Source organism: Scomber scombrus, chromosome 4 (genome assembly GCF_963691925.1).
Source record: "Scomber scombrus chromosome 4, fScoSco1.1, whole genome shotgun sequence".
NCBI classification, from domain to species: Eukaryota; Metazoa; Chordata; class Actinopteri; order Scombriformes; family Scombridae; genus Scomber; species Scomber scombrus.
In genome coordinates, this window is record NC_084973.1 from 22,265,300 (window position 1) to 22,285,568 (window position 20,269).

Below are 20,269 nucleotides of genomic sequence, written 5' to 3' on the forward strand. Positions count from 1 at the left end.
AGTCATCAAATGTGGTCTGTTCAGTCAAAGCTGTTACATATGTAACGATTGTTTTCACATGTGCTTTTTTCATACCTGGTGTAAATGCCGTCCAGAATGCCCAGATGGGCCTCAAGGGCCGGGACGTAGGAGCCCATCTGGGCCATAACACAGATCAGGGCCACCTGGCGAATGTAGGAGCTCTTACCTCCCATATTAGGACCAGTAATTATCATAGTTCTCCTGCCATCACCCTGTAATGGGGGCGGGGGTGGGGTGGGGGGCAGTGACATAGACAGAAGGCAAACGAGGAGAGAGACAGAGAAACAGAGAAAGATATTTGCATGCTGTCCTGCACAGCTGAGGAGGTGGGTGGACTGAAGCTTGGCTTCTCTTCCTATTGGCCCGTGCTTCTGTTCTGTGCAAGATTAACCTACACCCACTCCAGCACGGAGCGAGAGAGAGTGTGTGTGGTGTTGTGCATGCCTTTATGCGCATGTGTCATGTGTATATTATTTATACGTGTGTGTGAGAGCATGACTGTGTTTGTGTGTACTGTTGCAATTTAGTTTCAGAACTGTCTCAATGAGTTAGTGAAAAAGCAAATGTCTGTGTGTGTTTTGGCTCAACTTTGTTTAATAGCTCTCTGAATGAGCCTGTGTATGTGTGTGAGTGTGTATATCTGACTTATCCTACTTTTAGGGACGCATTTCAGACTAAAGACCAGTTAACTGGGGACAGCTTGTCCAACTGGGTGCAAAGGTCGTGTCTCCAATTGGAAAAAAATCTGTTAGAATATAAGAAAATGAATGAAAGTCTATGTAATGTCCCCAAAGATAACATAACTAGGTGTGTGTGTGTGTGTGTGTACCTTTAGTTCTGTATGGTTGGGCACATACTGGTTGTGCTCTCCCTTCAATATGTCTATGGCAGGATGTCTACCATCCCTGATCATAATCTGACGCTGACTTTCACACACCTTTGGCCTGTAACCACACACACACACACACACACACACACACACACACACACACACACACACACACACACACACACACACACACACACACACACACACACACACACACACACACACACACACACACACACACACACACACACACACACACACACAAAAATGAGAGACTTATATTGGATCTTTGGATGGACAGACACTACTGATATTGACACTTAAGATTTTTTTGTGTGTGTATGTCTATTATGTTTGTATGTATCAAGTAAAATATAAATAATGATAAAAATACACATGTAACAAACACTTTATGTAAGACCCCACTGTTATCTGATTTAAGATTAATTTTGAATTCATTAATTTTTCGGTGGAGCAAGGGCTCCCACACATTTTCACATACAACATTTCAAAACTAATATAATTTCCATGACCATTAACAAATTGACAACAAAATTAGACTCAATGACTTTTCCAAACCTTCAGACAATTTTACTTAATGTCATGACTTTTCCTGCCTGGAAAATGAGATTTTAAAATGTCATAACTTTAAGTTATAAAGTCATAAATAAGTAATAAATATAAATAAAAACATGAAACAAAAATAAACTTGAATTTGAAAAACAATTATAATATATAATAAATACTTTTGCAACTAATAAAACTTTTCTAGCTGCAATTTACTGCTTTACAATTTCTTATCTGCCAAAATGTCAAAAAGCCGATGCAATGTGTCTGTCATTACCACTAGTGGCTTACAACAAGTACTGTAGGCCTCCAGGCTCTACTGAAAATACATTCAAGTAATATACAAAAATGCCTGTTTTCTTTAAAAGAGCAATCGAAACTGTAAAAGTGGCAATAGAGAAACAGAACAGGAAGACAAACAGCCAGGTAAATTAAATATCCAAATACAACAAAAGAAAGATTGGAACTAAGAGTTGGTTTTAAAACTCTTAAATGGGTAGAAATGTACAATATAAAAGGTGTGTGTGTGTGCATGTTTGAGTGAGTGGGAGAGATGTTGGCGATCTGGCTGAGCACGCTGCTGAGCCTGGTGCACACTCCCACACACAGCCTGTCTGAGACTATAGGACACGACACAGGACACCCACACACACACAAAAATACAAACACAAATTCACACTCTAAGCACACACACATATACACCAATATTTACGGTCATGATGAGAGGACATCACCTGCAATAGTCCCCTTGTTTAGCCACCTCAGCCAATGAAAAGAGACAGTCCATGGTTGCTAGGTGACTAATAGCCCTTTTCATGGTGTGATAGTGCTCCCCAAACTGACTACACAGAGAGAGAGATAGGGAGAGAGGGAGATGGGGAGAGGAAAAAGATATTCAAGTGTAAATTAAGGTAAGTGCATACTGTGTTCTGAGCAGACAGTGCACTTGACTAAAACAGACTGGCAGGCTGAGAGCCATGGAGGCATCTCTCTGAACCAGAGTCTGACATGATCTTGGCAGTTTTTCATCAGAGTTCAGCCATGTGTGTGTGTGTGTGTGTGTGTGTGTGTGTGTGTGTGTGTGTGTGTGTGTGTGTGTGTGTGTGTGTGTGTGTGTGTGTGTGTGTGTGTGTGTATGTGTGTCTGTCATACTCCAGAAAATTGGTCCACTCTCTCTGGCAGTCCAGCAGCAGCTGCTCCCGGAGCTGCTGCAGCTTCTTGTAGTGCTCCACCAGAAATGGAGAGTGATACCTGCCAACCACCTTAGTACTGCAGAGGAGAGATGGAGGTGAAGATAAAGAAAAGAATTACTATGTGTTCAGTATCTACTTATAGCAGGTACATGATACATTATTGAATCAATCCACCTTTGTTAAAAAAAACTAACCCTAGCCTCAACAAATGCTTGGACTGCCAGGCACCTCCCTTTGTGGCTTCTGAATCCTTGACATGAGGCACTTTGTTTTGGTACTAGTTTTACATATTTTAAATTTATCAGAGATTAAATTAGAGAAATGTCTGAAAATTAAAAAATAATTTGTGTAGCATAAATGTTTGATTCAGCTTTCCTTTCATTTTAATCATCTTGTGACCCCTTAGATCCACAGATTCATCTTTCAACCTCAACCTCCGGGATGGAAACTGCTGCCCTAGAATAGATTTATAATATGTATGTGCTGTACATTGCATAATTAAGTGTCCTGTAAATGAAATAATAGAAATGGTGGAGAACATTACAAAATCGCATTTCCTCTGATGATTTCATCATTTCAAATTTTAGGCCACCTCAGAGTGCATTCTTCGTCGTTCATTTGCAATTCAAGTTCCTTTATCAATTTAGCATCCATTGATTTTTCTTTACCAATTGCAGCCAGCTGAAAATATGAAAAAATGCATTTATGGACGTATATCTACTGTAGCCACCAGACAAATTCACTCTCCTTTTTTCTCTGTTTTTAGTTTCTATTAAATATCTCTGGGGCTCTTTAGCTTCTAAATTCTCCACTTTTCACCATCTAGTCACTAAATTTTTCAGTCTGCTGATTTATGTTGGACATGTGTTCAGAGGGTTTATCGGAGCTGGAAAAGAGGTTGATTGAAACAGTTAAACTGAACCAAAAGATTAGTTTAATCTCTTAATTACCCAATAGTGTAGTTCAAGCACATGTATTGTTGCTATGGTGATTTGCAGTTCAATACTACTGTGCAGTGATTTGGAACAGCTGATAAGAACAACCTCTCAAGTGTCCTGAATCAATAACCAATTTGAACAGCCACCTGCCGACCAATCAGAAGCAAGCGCTTTCCATGGTATAATTATACTGATACTAAAGTCCTGCTTCACTTAAAAATGTGTTTATGTTTTTATTATTTCACTTGAATGTTTGAACTTCACTGTGCAGAATGATGTTTGTGTGAAAGTTTGTCTGTGCTCACCTTAAACCTGAGTTTAATGCCCACACCTATGAGCATCATCTGTGACATCACAACTAGTTTGGAAACCAATCCTCCTCCAGTATACAACTTACCCAAATATTATGTGGAAACCTGAAGCCTCCGGCACACATACGCTGAGAGTGGACTTCACAGTGAATTAAGAGACATGTTGCATCCAGCAATTACATTTTTTAAATGAATATTTGCATATTTATAAATTCTGGATTTTATATTAAGGGAGGAGAGGATAACATTACATTAAGGATTTTAACATGGTAATTGTACATTATTTGCGGGAAAAACACATCAGACACACTTTATTATTCCAAGCAAAGTAATTTTATGTTTTTTTTTAAATATTTGAAAGGGATTTTTAACAATTATTTACTTGTTTCCCCATTGCTAAGTTGCTATCTGTAGTGTTTTATATACAGTGCAATGCATCATTCAGTGAAAAGAAATCTATTTTTGGAACTTATTCTCAGGATATAAATGAGGATACACAATTCTCAAATCTTCTAAAACTATTTAAATTCAAATGAGAAAAAAAGTCAGTCAGTTCAGAGGTCATATTTAACACCACAGAAAATGTATTAAAAGGACAGGAAGGGCCACTGTCATATCACTGTCAAACATTGGAATATACTTCAAGTTTAGCTTAAAATGTGCACAGACTTCCATTATTTTTCCCACAGTGCAAAAAAGTGGATATTAAGCAGCCAGACATGTCAACATTAATTTCACTGTGATTCAGATTTTAAATGTAATTCTACAGTTGTACTGAATGAATGTGCTGGTATTTATATGTTGATGTGTGTTTTCAATTTGTCTGTATAATTGTTAGTGTGATAGAGATAATGTAATGGTGTTGCATGTAAATGAATGTTTTTAGTATCTGGTGATTGTTCTTTGTGAACCTGACCACAGATGGAAATTAGCCAACAGCTAAAAGCTGCATAAATAAACTCTGTTTTTTGTGCATGGGCTTTGTGAAATAAAGACTAAAATATGAAAAGATGAAACTTTCTGTGACTGTATGTATGTAAGTGTGCTGTGAGCTCACCTGCTGATTTTGATCCAGTCACGTGGAACAGTGGAAGACTGCGAGTTCTTCACCTCAATCAGAAACTGAGGGCAGAGGAGGAAGACTTTGATAAATAAGACCAGAGCAGACGGACAGAAGAATGCCTTGATTAAAACTGACACACAAACACACACAGATATCAGATCATCACTATGAGTCAGTCTTCCACCCAAATCTGGCCATCAATCTACTCCTCCCACCTGTCTTACACTTTTTGTTTCAAACACACACACACGATACCTCCTGTCCAGACACGGTCGTGTAGTCAAGTGAGGGGGCCTTCAGCACCAGCCTGATGTCTCTGCGGTGGTCTTGGATTTCATTGAGCACATTCTGGATTTTCTCCCTCCTTTCCCGCAGCACGGGGAAGCCGGACAGGTCTGAGAACAGCTCTGTCTTATTGCCAGACCTGCACAAACACCAATCTAACTGTGACAGCTGATGGTAACATATCAAACCACGGACACTCCATACCAGAGAGTATCTGAGACATAAACGTGTAATTCTACCTGTTCAACATGGAAAACCAAAAGAACAAATGAATCATCCATATGTTACTATTCATTCTGATGCTCCATTCCAATTGTTGATCATACATTATTATTGTATTTGACATTTCTGGGCCCAATTTTGTGGTACTATGGGGTTTTTTCCAGATTTTTCCAGAAACAGAAAAATAGGAGCCTGAGGTTAGCCTGTTAGACCAGATGTATTGTGTTCAAGGGTTTAACGATCAAACTAAACTAAAATTGACAATCAAATTGAATGAAATTAATAGTTAAAGGGTCACAGGACACATATTTATATATTTTAATTACAAAATATATTTAACAAATCAAAGTATTCAAATGTATTCGAGAGTCTATAGCTCTCAGGTCTATTTCTGTGTATTTCCAGGGGTCACAGGAATGAATTTGGTGTCTTTGTTCTCATATTAACAGGCATTAATTAATTAAGTAAACAGAAAGTCAATCTTCTCACAAACTAACTGGATTATGTGTAATAGTCCAGTTAACAATTAGTGAATAAGAGACCTTTAATCTACCACAGCGCAAACATTTTATATTTATTTTATATTTATCGCATTTTTCTGGTTACAGAGATTCAAATGTGACAATTTGCTGCTTTTCCCTCATTTGTATCATTGTGAATAGTATCATGTTTTGGTCACCTTTAGCTGAGAAATGATGCAGGGCACTTTTCATTATTTTCTGGCATTTTATAGATTAAACAATTAGTACAGAATAATCAATAGATGAATCTATAATGAAAGTAACTGTTAGCTGAAAGCCCTGCACTCTGTATCTAACAGACTTCAGTAAGTGTGCATAACAAAGCAGGTTAAATGATCAAACAGTGACTTGATTGACTAGATTCTTTTGAAATTAACAATAAGGCCAGTCAGACACAATCTATTGAGAGTCAATCAAACTCTGAGCCTCGTATCAGTCATTCATAACGTCATCCTTTACAGCTATTAAAGGACTATTTTTGTCCCAGATTTTTGTATTAAAGTGTCACTCCTAAAGGCTGTTTTCAGTTGGATTGGGTTTATTTTCTTCTTTTTTTCTGTGCAGTTTCCAGATTTCTCTAGGTGGGAGGATTATCACAGCTATGTCTAACCACTCAGGTCTTCCTCTTTTACCCCCGATTATACTCACTTGGCCGCCTTTTCATTGAGCACCTTGAGGAAGCTATGGGCTGGAGCCAGGAGCCCAGGAGTGTCTAACAAAAGCCCTTGAAGCAGCGTTGACCTGATCTGTGCTTGGATGGCTGGCAGCAGGGCCTGCAGTTCAAGCCCCAGACGAGAAAGACTGCTACTAATGAGGTAAAACTCCTGTGTGGAAGACTGCAACACACAAACACAAGACATACAGAATATCTGAGCTTAAATAGCTTGTTCCAACATATTCTAGTTCAAATGCACAGGGAGCTGCAACTCATCAGAATCAGCTATTTTTAAAGCAGGGATTAAGAAATAAATTATTATTCTTATTATACTGTATGTGTATATACATTTGTGTGTCCTGTTAGCGGTGGATTCTGTAAACTAGCAAGATTAGATCACTAAATCTTATCTGCGCTGAATATGACAGCTAAGCAGCAAATGCTCTGAGAGATGCGGCTTATTAGCAGCAGCGCAGCCTGCAAGTCTTCACAACATCTAGGCAGCTTTAACACAATGAACATGTGATTGTAATGTCATCAAATAGCAGGCGCAGAATATTATAATCAGAACTTTATGTCATCATTATGATCTTTCATTAATGCAAACTGCCAGAGACAATTTGTTTATCATTACTCTCAGATAAGGTGATCCAAACTCTGAATCATTAATATGAGCAAGGGGCTGCCTTTTGTAGCGCTATAGTTAATTATTGACTAGAAAAATATCTATCACTATTCTTTACTGTCCATTGATCACTGTTTTGTCTAGAATTGAATACAAAGCATGCTGTGTAATATTTCATTCGAATTCGAGATAATGATTAATCAATGCTCTGTATGGAAGGGCGTCACAAGAGAGGGGATACTGGAGGTTATATTGCCATTAGTGATGTCACAGTAGTACCAAGTCATGAAGGGTTAATGAGAGTCACACCTACAATGGTTTATGGTATTGATCACATGCTGCCGTTTTAATGATCCCCCGTGTGAATGGCCCCCATGTTGCTCTTTTATGAATTCAAACTGACAGTGAGAAGACCTCAAGCATCCCCTCCCTTCCATTATGTCAATGGAGCCAGAGGGATACAGGCCATTACACACACTCCCATTTACCAACAAATGGGCAAAAAGTAAAGGTCACATATTATGCAAAAGGCACAATATATATTAATCTTTCAATAATGTCTCTGGTGTGTCTAGAGACCCCCAGCTAACTTGCTCAGACAATGAAGTTGTAGTGTTCCGATGTGGCAGTGTGTGTAAAGTCCAGCTGAGGCCAATACGTCTATTGTGATCCACAGACACATTTAGTGTTACTGTAATACTTATATTAGTGACGCTGCTGCCCCTGGGAGAAAAAATATTCTTTTCGGTCGGATTCCACAGAAATAGACATACTCTCTTGATGTTGATAATTATTGTTGCTTTCATGTGAAGAAAATCAAGTAACATGATTGACTGTTTCATTTATCATTTTGACGGCTGGGTAAGTGATGATTGGTCAGCATGCCACAATGCACTGTGGTTAGTTTGTGTCGCCTGGTGTGTGGGAAAACTGATCACTTAGCGGAAACTGATGGCTCGGACTTTGTTCTTCCCATTCAGCCGACTCTTCAGGATCTGCCTTACCCTGTGTATTTGGCTGTGGCTGACTTCCTTGCAGGCTCCTCATGGTTCCCATTTGCCTGCGGGATCTCAAGGTACTTGTAGCTGTCCTGTACATCTGAAATGCTGCCTTCTGGTAGTTCAACCCCCTTGGTTCTGATCATCTTTCCTCTCTTCGATACCTTCCGCCCACACTTGTCTAATCCGAATGACATTCCGATGTCATTGTGTAGATACTGGTTAGGTAGATCAGTGAGTCGATGTCTGGCTCATTCCTGGCATATCCATGTAGAGTAGGTAGCTGATGTTTGCTCCACTTCAGAACCGGTATCCGTAGCCACTCTTTGTGTTGATCTGACTGAGGGTGTTCAGGCCTATGCATAACAGCAGCGGGGATAGTGCATCACATTGGTATATGCCACAATTGTTGGGAACTTGCACAATTGGCTTTGAGTTGGCCTAAAGTGTCGTTTTACACAGCCCCATTGAGTGATGAAGGCTCTTAGTGTCCTGTTGATGTTGTACATTTCCAAGCATTCCAGTATTCATGTGTGCAGCATTTAGTCATAGGCTTTCTCGTAGTCAATCCAGGCGGTGCACAGGTTGGTCTGTCTGGTCTTGCAGTCTTGGGTGACGCTCTATCGACCAGTAGCTGGTGCTTGGCTCCCCTGGTATTACTACCAGTTCCTTTCTGGGCCCAGCTCATGTATTGGGCCATGTACCTATTCATCTTAGCCACTATGATGCCTGACAGGAGCTTCCATGTTGTACAGAGGCAGGTTATTGGCCGGTAGTTAGATGGAATCACGCCCTTCTGGGGATCTTTCATGATCAGGACTGTCCGCCCTTTAGTTAACCAGTCCGGGTGCATCCCATCCATCAGCAGCTTGTTCATTTGTGCTGCCAGGCGTTCGTGGAATGCAGTTTGCTTCTTTAGCCAGTAGGTGTGGATCATATCACGGCCTGGTGCTGTCCAGCTCCTTATACCGGACACTCTTTCTTGGATGTCTGCCATTGTGATGGTTACTGGCTTTTGTTCTGGTAGCTTTGCTGTGGTCTGCTCTTAGATCCATTAGCCACTGAGCATTGGTGTTATGTGATACCGCCTTCTCCCATATACTCTTCCAGTACTGCTCAGTCTCAGCCCTGGTTGGGTCTGTACTTGTGTTATTACCCTGCCACTGAGAGTACACTTTGGATGGTACAGAGGAGAGCATCCTGTTTATTCTCCTGGCTTCTGCTTTTCCTGTGTATCTCTTCAGGTGGGTAGCCAGAGCTGTGAGCCTTTGCCAGGCAGTCTCCAGTGCCTCCGGTACAGACAGTTTGTTGTACTTCCTGGGTATCCCTTTCTTCCCCACACCTTTCTGTAGCCCTGATCATGGCCTTCAGCCTCCAGCTCAGCTGAACTACTTATTCAGCTTTTGACCAACAAGTCAAGCTTGACTGGTGATGGGTAACATTGGGTGGACGTGATATGTACAGCCAAACGATTGGGGGGTCCATGAGTGTCAGAGCCCAGGGACCCATGGGGGTACTAATCCAGCCTTGGACCTCAGAGAATTATATTAACTTGTTGAACAGGAGTAAAACATGTCACCTTTAAGGTCTTTGTGTGTATATTTGTGTGTTCAGTGACATTTGAAAATGTTCTTTTTTCTACATGAACTCAGAAAGTTGAGCATAAAACAAGACAGGCTAAGATCAGAGTGCCTCTCTCATGTCTGTACAACACAAAGACAAAAACACACACACACGTGGGATGAAGCCTTCTGACATTTCAGAGATGGCTCTGATGGGAAATGAGATTGTCAGACAATCGGGTAAGTGCCACTGAGGTGCCTGTTCCCTGTTGTTAATCAAGAAGCACACCATAAAAAGAGAGAGAGAAAGGGATGAGAGGAAAAAACGGAGAAAATTATATTGGTTTTCATCTTTATGCAAAATAACAGGTGTGTTATTTTACATTTATAATATAGCCAATGTTTCTAGCAGTTTTAAAGGACACACACATTTCAGAACAAGCTGGTGAGTGAAATGTTATAATAACTGATAGGAAATGCCAAGCTTTAGAGCCCTGTCCCTTTCCTTTATTACTTCTTACCTTTTTGTGGTATATGCTACAGATGCCTCTCTCCAGGTCAGGCAAATGTGACAGCAGGGATCTGAGCGAGTTTAAAGTGAGAAAGTCTGACTCAAGGATCTCCTGCACCACATCCTGCCTGTCAGAGATAGACCTGAGGGTTCATGGAAGCAAAGATATGAAAAAAGTAAATGAAAAGGGTATAGAGCAGTAGAAAGGAATGAAAATCAATGTTTTAAACCCAGTCATGAGCTTTATGAGCTGGAACAAATAAATGCAAAACTGCTTCTGATTAGCTTCTTCACAAATTAAGTGATGTGTTGCCTTGTGGTTTAGTGATGGCCTGAACAGGCAAAGCTTAAAGTCAAACCTCTGAGAGGCATGACTACAGTGTTACTATTGCAAGTGTAATTTCCTCAGTTTATAATTTGTGTTTGAATTACTTTAGTTGATATCTCTGCCACATAGCTTCTGGTAATGAAGTAGATGCATAGAGAGCAGTAAAACTGTTTGATGAAACTTAAACAAGTTGCCTTGATTTTAACGTTCTTTTACAGACACAATGAGTACAAAACCTGTTCATGATCATAAACATCGGGCAAAACTGGACTGAAAAAAGCAGATAAAGAAAAGCTTAGTGATGTAATAAAATGGACATCAACTCACACTCAATCATTTGTGTGTGCTGCTGTGCTGTGTGTCTTGGAATTAATGTGCTCGGGTGTAATCTGAGCTTTATTGATGCTGAAATTCTGGAGAGGAGCTATCTGTATAATCTGAGAGTGGTGCCCAATCCTCAACTATAATCCCTGCAGAGTGGGAGGGAGCGACACACAACACAGAGAATTCTCACACAATCAATAAATGGACGGCATAGAAGAGACCTGGAAAAGCACAGCAATATTACAAGAGGCTGTTTATTACTGAAGCACCACTGAGTCAAGTTCAGTGTTTTCATTTCAAGTCGTCGTCTTCAAAATGCTTTTTATGTGAGCTTTCACCCTGCAGTGTTTCAAAAACAGAGCAGCTTCCCTGCTGGGTACAGAATTATTCCCAGTGCTGACAATCACTGGAAAGAAAGTGCCCAGATTGTGACTCTGACTGAGATCCTGATTGAGACAACAAACTTCTGATGTTAAGTTGTACTGTTAAGCACTACAAAACTGAATAACAAGAACAAAAAAAAGAAGATGAATCAGTTTAATTTGGCACTGGCAGTCATGCTGCATTAGAGGTCAGAGAGCATCTGTACTCACTGTGGGTCTTTTAGAGGCTGGCTCACCCACTTCCTCATCAGTCTCCTCCCAAATGGAGTGCAAGTATGATCCAACACCCACAACAAACTGCCCTTCACACCACCATCTGTCTGTTATTGAAAAAACATGCGCTTATAAATAATGTAAAACACGTACACAGCCTGCAACGAGTTAGAGGAGAGAGGTTAATTTGAATGTGGAAAATTACTTGATCAAGCACTGCTATGTGTATTTCAGAGAAAAAGAAAAAATGGTGATATTATCAATTCAAGACGTGAGCAGGTGATCGAAGCCAAAAGAAGTCAGCTGAGAAGACTTGAACTGGGCTTGAAGTCCTTGTGTGATGTCTGTGCGTGCACTGTACAGGATGTCTACTTGTCTGACACACACGCCAAAGCGGAGTCGTGCTGAACTTTTGAGCCGTCACCCACGCAAGCCTGACTCGTCACTGAACATTTTGTTTTGCGATTGGAGGAACAATTGAATTAATCCATTAAATGTTTACAGTACAAGGTGCAATGATGAGTGTAAAATTATTTCTCCAAGTTGTAGGCTATGAAAATCATGTGGACAGTTGTCATGACACACAGTATGTAAGAAAGCATTTGCACCAGAAGGTGTCCGTCTGCCTGGAAAGATGCATGACATTTCTAGCTTGCCAGCTGTGGCCAGCTGTTTTCTGCCGACAGCTTGCCAAAATGGAAAATGCAAGGAAAACAGGTCAGTTAGAGTACTCTCCAGGCTTTTTACTGAAGTGAATGTAACAAACATCATTTGTTCATGCTTTTAACTGCTACACCTGTATGGGATATCATTACTGATGTGCACTTCTGTTCAGCAGTCTCCCTTGACCTTGCTTTAACCAGGGCAGCAGACTTGAGACCTGGACTTAAAGGCCAACTGAAATCATACTCAGCCATCTCGCTTTGCAGTCAAAATTCATGTCAACATGTTTTTTCTTCATTTAGCAATACATGAATGGTTGAAACTTGACCTGGACTAACTTACCAATGTAATTTAAAAAGCATAATTTTCTTCACCAGACCCAATCCAAAGACAACGTGCAGATGTTTCTGCTTAGCAATAATACACTAGGGGATAAAACAGTGCCATGCAGTGTGCACCATATATCATCCAGACAGACCTTCATTATATGTAATTAATGGCCTGACCACTAAAATGTGTTTATTGTATCTATTGTACTAATATTTAATTTTATTTTATCTATTATTCCTATTTTATCTTATTTATTTATTGTATTTGTACTTACTTTATGAGATTTAAAGGTGTTCATGGAAATATCTTTCTTTGATGTTAACTACATTCACTTATGCTGCTGTGTCAAATTGAAATTCTCCTGTGGGTGATCAATAAAGTCGCATCTTATTTTATCTTACCTGATTGTTGAGGATTTCCAGGTTCCTGAGGGTGGCAGCACTAAGGATCATAGCCTCCGAATCACAGTTCAGATGTCGAAATGAGCTAGATTGACCACAAAATCTTATTAGAATACAGCTGTAAATAACAGTGTAAATATCAACAACTTATGAATGTATCTTTTAGTTAATGATGATTCCACAACTTTCACATGACTTCCATAACTCGAATCAAACCAATTCTCTGACTGAAAAATTGTGCCTTTAAGCTTGTAAAATGTAAGCGTTCACCTCAAAAAGATGTAAATGGAAAGAAAAGAAAAAGAAAGAGCTACACACTATACTGTAAAGCAACACACGAGTGAAATAAATTGTAAAATATATTTTGGTATGTTCATGTAAGCTGTACTATTCCCTGAAATCTGCTGTCCTGTGGATTCCCTCACGTCTCTCAAAATCCCACGCTATGCCAGGAATCTATTGATCGGTGGGAACCCTTGATAGTGACAAAGCTTGTGTGCTTGTTTATGTTTATGTGTGTGGGTGTGTTTGTCTGTCTGTGTACCTTTCACTCCTAAGAACTCTCTCTAAGTTGAATTCTTGGAGGTACTGGATGAGAGGCCCCAGACAGCAAATCACTGGGCTCTCCAAGGATGCTACACTCGACAGAGAGCGAGAGCCTGGAGGACACAGACAAATAAACACATGCCACATTTTCATCACCACAACACAGCCATGAGTCACAAGCCCACTCCTCAGACACATCCGCTGAACATCCGTCTTGGTCTCGATGAGACTACATGATTAACTGGAGGAAATACAGAGCAGAAGATTGAAAAATAAAGAGTCACACAGTAACACAAACACACACCTTTGTCCTGTGTGCGGCAGTAGAACTCTGTGACTGTGTTCATAGCAGAGGCGAACTCAAACTGAGTGTTGTCCCTCTTCTCAATTCGCACACTGTCATCTTCCTGAGCGCTGGAGGGGAAAAAATGACATCAATTGATTCGAGAGGTCAGGAGTGCTTGTGACTTTTAGTACAAACCAATGAAGCCAACACAACATCTAATATCTAATCATCTCCCAGTGTGAGAAAAACTAAAAAACAGCAGCACAGCGTGTTCCAGACGTCTTTTTGTTGAGCTCAATACACACACACACACACAGCTTCCCTGAATCTCCCTGTCGCTCCATCGCATTTCCCCTATCGCTCCATTCACTTGCTCGGCATTGCTGCTTTCAAGGACTCTTGTTGCATTTGTCCGCTCTGTTGTTGCCAGGGCAACCAAGGCAAACACGTGGCTCTGGACGCAGAGCTAGAGCATTTTAATTCTTACGTTTCCTAATGCTTACACACACACACACACACATACATACACACACATAGAGGTATCATCATCTTCCCATCAGCCACTGGTTGGACTGGAAGCAAAGATCATATAAACGTGATCAATACTGTGTGCGCATATTGTGCCAGCAGTGCAACTATGACCATTAATCATTTAACCAGCCAATTCAAGCATATTATGAGGTTTACAAGAACAGCGACAATTGCTGGTATTGATCCAGAGACAGAGGGCACAGCGTAGCATTTCTGCAACACTGTCCTTTTGAACCAGGGTTTAGAAAGTCGAAATTCACGGGAAACTACAAAGCTGGACACTGGTTCAGGTTTATTCAAACAACTGATGAGTGGTTTAAGTTAATCTCTTAATTCCAGTCAAACGAATTTTGAGACAGAGAAACCACTAAAACAAGAACAAAAAAATATCTTCAAAAATATGTCTTTAGAAATTTGGTTGAACTTACCCTTTAAACTCTGCAGCACACCAGTTTTTTGGCATTGACATTTTTGTTTTGTTTTTTTCAAATGCTCAGAGCACTATGATGGCAATAATCAATTAAAAACTATGATGGCTAAAGGTTAGGTCAGAGATGTTGCCACCCACAGATCAGAGGTTGATGTGGAGAGCAGATTAAGGAGTTTGATTAGTATCTATTGCTGCAGGGTGAATACGAAGCTCTGATGGTGGCCATTTAAATCTACACACACCAAAACATGTACATTATGTCTGTTGGAGTTTGGGTCTATCCTGACACATGACTGCTGTTTTCTCATGTACCCAGAATGTAATATTAACTTTCAAGAGCATCAGTCATCGACTTAAAACCTTTAAAAAAGCAAGAAAGCGAGAACATTTGTGTTGACAGCATCAGCCAGTGAGCTTTTCAGTCGCACTAATCCCCGTCACTGCTCTGATCCTGACTAATGACTCCAGGCTGTGGATGAGTAAAGCAACTAATACTGCACCTAGCTACTACCAACCTCCCAGGGACTCATTACCTGCCGCTCCATGGACACATAACACATCCCGTTGCCAGGGGGCCCGTCTCATCAGCCCACCCCAGAGACACAGAGGCTACTGAGGTAGCGTCATTGGCCACAAAAATCCTGTTTTATATGTTCACCTGGGTGGGTTTGCTTTAGTCTTTTTTTAATGGGTTGCTAATATAAATCAACAAAGGTGCCAATGTCAGTGTTGATCTTAATCAAACATCTATTTCAAGATCATTTGTGCATTTTAAGTGTCATTATTTTCAGTCTAACAGAAACTAATCACCTGGAAAAATATCTTGGGAGGTTTCCAACAGTAGCGATTTGTAATTGGCCCGGCATGGCTGAGTGTCGTGTGTGAATATAAATGTGATGAATTTTCTGTCTGAGCTGAACAGACAAAGATGCCCTGTATTTGTATGATACAGGCTGCAAATTGAGAAGAGTATTGTCTCCAATGAGCACAACGCTAGAGAGCAGTGCTGTTCAAACACAATAATTGGACTGGCCTTTACAGGCCCATCTCCGCTATAATCACTCAACACGGATGGATGAAAAAAGGAGGAGGAGGAGGGGGAGAGAGAAAGGGAGAGGAATGAATACAAATGAGCAAAAAAATTCCAGGATGAAGTTTCAACAACAACAAAAAAGACGAAAGAGGAAATATCCACTGAAATAAAAAGAGTGAATAATGACACGTGTGCACGATCAAGGAGTAAAAGACAAAAGAGGTAGAAAGTAGCAGACATCCCTTCATTTATCCAGCCATCCCCTTCTAGTCCAATCCACTCGACTCCACTCCCTCCCACTCCCTGCTTTCATTTTCATTTCGACATAATGCTACAACAAGCAGCCTCCAGAGGAAATCATCCCCACTCGTGTGAACATGCTGGGTGCAGACTGTCAGCAAAGAGGAGCCGGATGGCGGCACGATAGGAGGCAACAGGTTTCTGGAATACATCAGCTCAACGTCACAGTCGCTGGCTGCGTTGTTAGTTAGCAGATGAGCAAAGGACAAACTGTTTATATCTTCTTAAACTTGTGGCTAAAACAGTAGCCTGGATTCATTAAGTTATGTCTGTATTTGCATCACAGAGTCAGTTGAGGCTTGTTAGTCCTACATAAAATTTCCAAGTGTTGATAAATTTAGTCTGAATGTTTTCCACCACTTCTCTGGGTAAGTAAATGTTGAGCAAAAAATGTGAATATATTTCAATGTGCATGTATTTAAAGACTTTATGTCCTGAACCCTGAGTAAAAACTTCAAAAGACAAATAAATGTATCAACAGTGGAGCCTGATTAGGCCTACGGAACCACTAGAACTTTTCTTCTAAAAATCTTTGTAAAAAATATAAGGTATGGGGCAAAGTCGGTCTTTGAACTTTTAAGATAAGTTGGCCCTTTTTTAACCCTGCAGTGGAGCTGAGGGCCATTTTCACACAACATCTCTATGAGCCTGCATTGATTTCCTCATCCAGACTGAGCCCAACAGGGTTCCAGACAAACAACTGTCTACCTGCCTGGGGAAATCTAAGCACAATCCCCCAGAATGAAATAAACCAAGCACACACATACACACGCACTATTTCAAACAGACAGATCAACAACACAGCTCTGTTGTTCATCGAGAATAAACTGTGGTGCAGTAAATGGGTGCAGACTGCCCCCTAGTGCCCAGACAACAGACTACCTGGCATTGGTGATGCTTTGCAGGAGTCTGAGGGTTTGTTCTGAGAGGTCGGAGGGCACCAGGATCTCCACAGGGTTGATCTTCAGGACACGACCTTCCAGCTCAGAGCGAGACTGACTATCAGGGAAACAGTCGAACAACACGTCTCCTGTGCTGGGCTGAACTGCCTGCATACACAAAATTGATGGAAACATTTTTTAAAAATACCAACGGAAATATACACGTAAACCAGTATTTTACAAAAAAGTTTTGTCACTTCTTTTCATATCTTGTCTTTGACCCCTTTACCTGAATTAGAGGAGCATTTCAGTTCTTTTTCCAGTATCATGTCTATAAAATAATATAGTCAAAATGCTCATTCTTAATATATACATTCATCTGCTTAAAACTGAACACTCTGATTGGTAAGCTGCCTGAATGCATCAGTGGTCTATGTAAATTAGTGCTGACCAGACTCACCACCAGCCCTACAGTCAGCTGCTTCTTCAACTTGTCCCAGCTCTCACTGATACACAGCAGGAAGCTCTCAGGAGGGTCTGACATCACATCACCACAGTCACCCTCCTCCACATCCCCCAGTTTACAGACTGGGTTTACGTCTCAAAAAATTGTTAAGGACAACATTGTGCTTTAAGGAGACACACACACACACACACACACACACAATATTCACAGTCTGTAAGGATACCCTCTCCCACCAGAGTGGACTTTGTGTATAGAGCGCTGAGCTGACGACCAAACAGAGCGTTCTTAGTGGCCCCTGAAGCTTTGATCGCAGATGTCTCCGTCTGCTTAACCACACCCACCTAGAAATTAAAGACAATTATGTAGAGATAAGACAAACAGAGACAGCATGGAGAAGCTTAAGAGCAACGGCTCCTCTGATCTTAAACAGCTTAACAGGAATGATATACAAGATGTATTTTATACCTTGTGTCCCTGAGACACCAGCCGCCTGACGTGAACAAACAAACGGTGTGTGGGGATGCTGCAGGTCATGAAGTTATGATCCAGATGACAGATGATATTCAGCTCCTTCGCTGCAATCTGTAGGCAAAAACATCCACATTGATGACCATTTAAAAATATATAATAATGTGTGTATAAATAGAGAGGGCACCCTTAAAAATGACACTCATCAACACAGGAAAAATCCTTTAACCAGCATTACTAAGTGAGACATTACCAGTGGAAATGGACACTTAAAACAGAAAAATATCTAAAACACTGACATGTCTGCCAATTAAAATATCTATACACATTGTTTTTGTGTTAATGCTGTTAATTTCCATCCAGCATCATAAGCACAGATGATACTGAGTTCTCACCTCTGCATCCTCTCCAAAGAACCTGTACTTGTAACCACACTCCACAGCCAGCAAGGCATCCTTATGCTGCTGTTTCAGCTGGATGACCTGCTGCTCCAGAGGAGTGTACACAGTCTTTGAATTTCTGGAGGGGGCACTAGAGTCTGATGGAGGACTCAGCTCTGCAGCTCTTCTTCCTCTTCCCCTTCCTCTTCCTCCACCTCCTCCTCCTCCACTTCCTGGCTTGACAAATTGAGAGAAGCACGCCCCCTGCAAATAGAAAAAAATATAATAATTTGTAAACAATAGTTTACCCAGATGACTACCCAGATTAACCCGGTCACTTTGTGTTTTCAGAGCTTAACATGCAGTGAATGCAACGTAGTATACAACTACATAACGCTTTTGTATGTTAAGTATCTTTGGGTTATGTGAAAGGTGCTTAAAATCAAATGTGCTATTATTATTAGAGCTGCAGAAAATTAATCAGCAGCTATACAATATCAAATAATCATTGTAGTCATTTTTAGCAGAAACACCAAATATTGCAGCTTGTAGATGTGTTGTCATACATGACAGTAAATTTAATATGAGAACAGAAGAAAACAAGACAGTTCTAGATATCACCATGTTCTCTAATAGGCATTAATAGGTATTGTAATGGGCATTATAACGGGCATTTTTCACAGCTTTCTGAAATGTTATAGAAATAAACAATCAATCGATTATTCAAGTAAACATTCTGCAAATTAAAGGACAATAAAAATAATTGTTAGTTGCAGCCCTAAATTTTTATTCTGTCACTGAGTATTTTCAAAGGTATCTTAGTAAGGAAAAAAAGCTGCTTTTGATCCACAAAAGTCAAACTCTTGTATTTAGCCCATCTTTGATCTTCTATAGAGAAATTGAGTTTTTGCTTCCCCGCCTCTAAAAAGGTCAGAGATGAGAGGCAGATCCTGTGGTGCTGCAAGCAAATTGGTGTCATGAGAGTTTGACCTTTAACCATGCTGCTCAAAACTTACCCTGATGACAGATGAGATGGAGTCAATAGTGATGTTAGATACCTGTTTTGGTTTCCCCCTTTCTTTGACCTCCTCCTCATCCCCATCCTCCACTTCTGCCTGCTGGAGTCTGTTGTTGTTGCTGTGTTGATCTGTAACGTCATGAGGACGCCAGCCACTGCTTCCCTGGTTACAGATTTTACTGCTGGCACCTGCCGTCTCTTTCACCTCCCTCTCAGTGTCACTGGGCTCAGTCGTGCAGGTGAAGCCTCTCAACTTCTTCAAGGTGGAGGAGCAGACGCCACCTGCTCCTCTGCTCAATGGTCGCTTTGTCTCTAAAGAGTGAGGAGATACAGTTTAAGCATGATTGTAAGGTAACCCTAATCCTAAAACATTGTCTTCACCTGGATGCACTCAGGAAGATTTGTTCCTACTCTTAATCTACATCTTAAAACCAAAGGGCTTTTAAGCAACCAAAATAAACCAGGAAGAGCTCCATCTTATTTCATCAAAAAGTGTGATGAAAATCTATGCATTTTCTATGATATTCTCTCCAGACATGAATTAAGACATGTAAAAATGCTCAGCTTGGGACAATAATGTGTGTCTGATAGTATAATTAAAAATTCCATCCACGATTGGTCCCTAATTAATAATCACTGAGTTGATGAATATACTTTGTTCTCAGTGCACTGGAGGCTTCAAGTCTCCAAATCACACCAAGTTAAATACTGAACAAGAGATTGCTTCAAACTAGTTGTTATGTCACAAATCCTGCTCATAATCCTGATTTCAATGAGCACAGAGAGGTAATTCCAGGTCAAAACAACAGATTTTATAAAGTTCTCCTAGCTGACCATCTTGGATTTACATCATACTTCATGCAAATAATGTCACTGTTCCCAACAACGGGTGTGCAATATTTTCAACTTGTATCTTCTTCCATTTTTGAGATATGGAAGCCTTAAAAAGGGGACATGGCCTGCCAAAGATTAGTGTTGCTAAAATAT

At 40.5% G+C, this 20,269-nt stretch overlaps 1 protein-coding gene across 1 annotated transcript in view; it reads right to left on the minus strand.

Annotated features, from left to right (window-relative positions):
* The window catches only part of msh3 (mutS homolog 3 (E. coli)), a 42,561-nt gene that overhangs the window by 21,702 nt on the left and 590 nt on the right, over positions 1 to 20,269 (minus strand). The window contains exons 3-21 of the mRNA XM_062417880.1: positions 19,323 to 19,594; positions 18,495 to 18,528; positions 18,280 to 18,452; positions 17,882 to 17,998; positions 17,640 to 17,757; positions 17,411 to 17,550; positions 16,952 to 17,118; positions 13,794 to 13,903; positions 13,488 to 13,602; positions 12,944 to 13,028; positions 11,547 to 11,656; positions 10,312 to 10,444; positions 6,599 to 6,786; positions 5,178 to 5,346; positions 4,917 to 4,981; positions 2,570 to 2,686; positions 2,152 to 2,259; positions 851 to 965; positions 76 to 233 (exon numbers count right to left, since the gene is read on the minus strand). Coding sequence (XP_062273864.1) covers positions 76 to 233; positions 851 to 965; positions 2,152 to 2,259; positions 2,570 to 2,686; positions 4,917 to 4,981; positions 5,178 to 5,346; positions 6,599 to 6,786; positions 10,312 to 10,444; positions 11,547 to 11,656; positions 12,944 to 13,028; positions 13,488 to 13,602; positions 13,794 to 13,903; positions 16,952 to 17,118; positions 17,411 to 17,550; positions 17,640 to 17,757; positions 17,882 to 17,998; positions 18,280 to 18,452; positions 18,495 to 18,528; positions 19,323 to 19,594 — 2,494 coding nt within the window. The remainder of the gene's footprint in view (positions 1 to 75; positions 234 to 850; positions 966 to 2,151; positions 2,260 to 2,569; positions 2,687 to 4,916; positions 4,982 to 5,177; positions 5,347 to 6,598; positions 6,787 to 10,311; positions 10,445 to 11,546; positions 11,657 to 12,943; positions 13,029 to 13,487; positions 13,603 to 13,793; positions 13,904 to 16,951; positions 17,119 to 17,410; positions 17,551 to 17,639; positions 17,758 to 17,881; positions 17,999 to 18,279; positions 18,453 to 18,494; positions 18,529 to 19,322; positions 19,595 to 20,269) is intronic.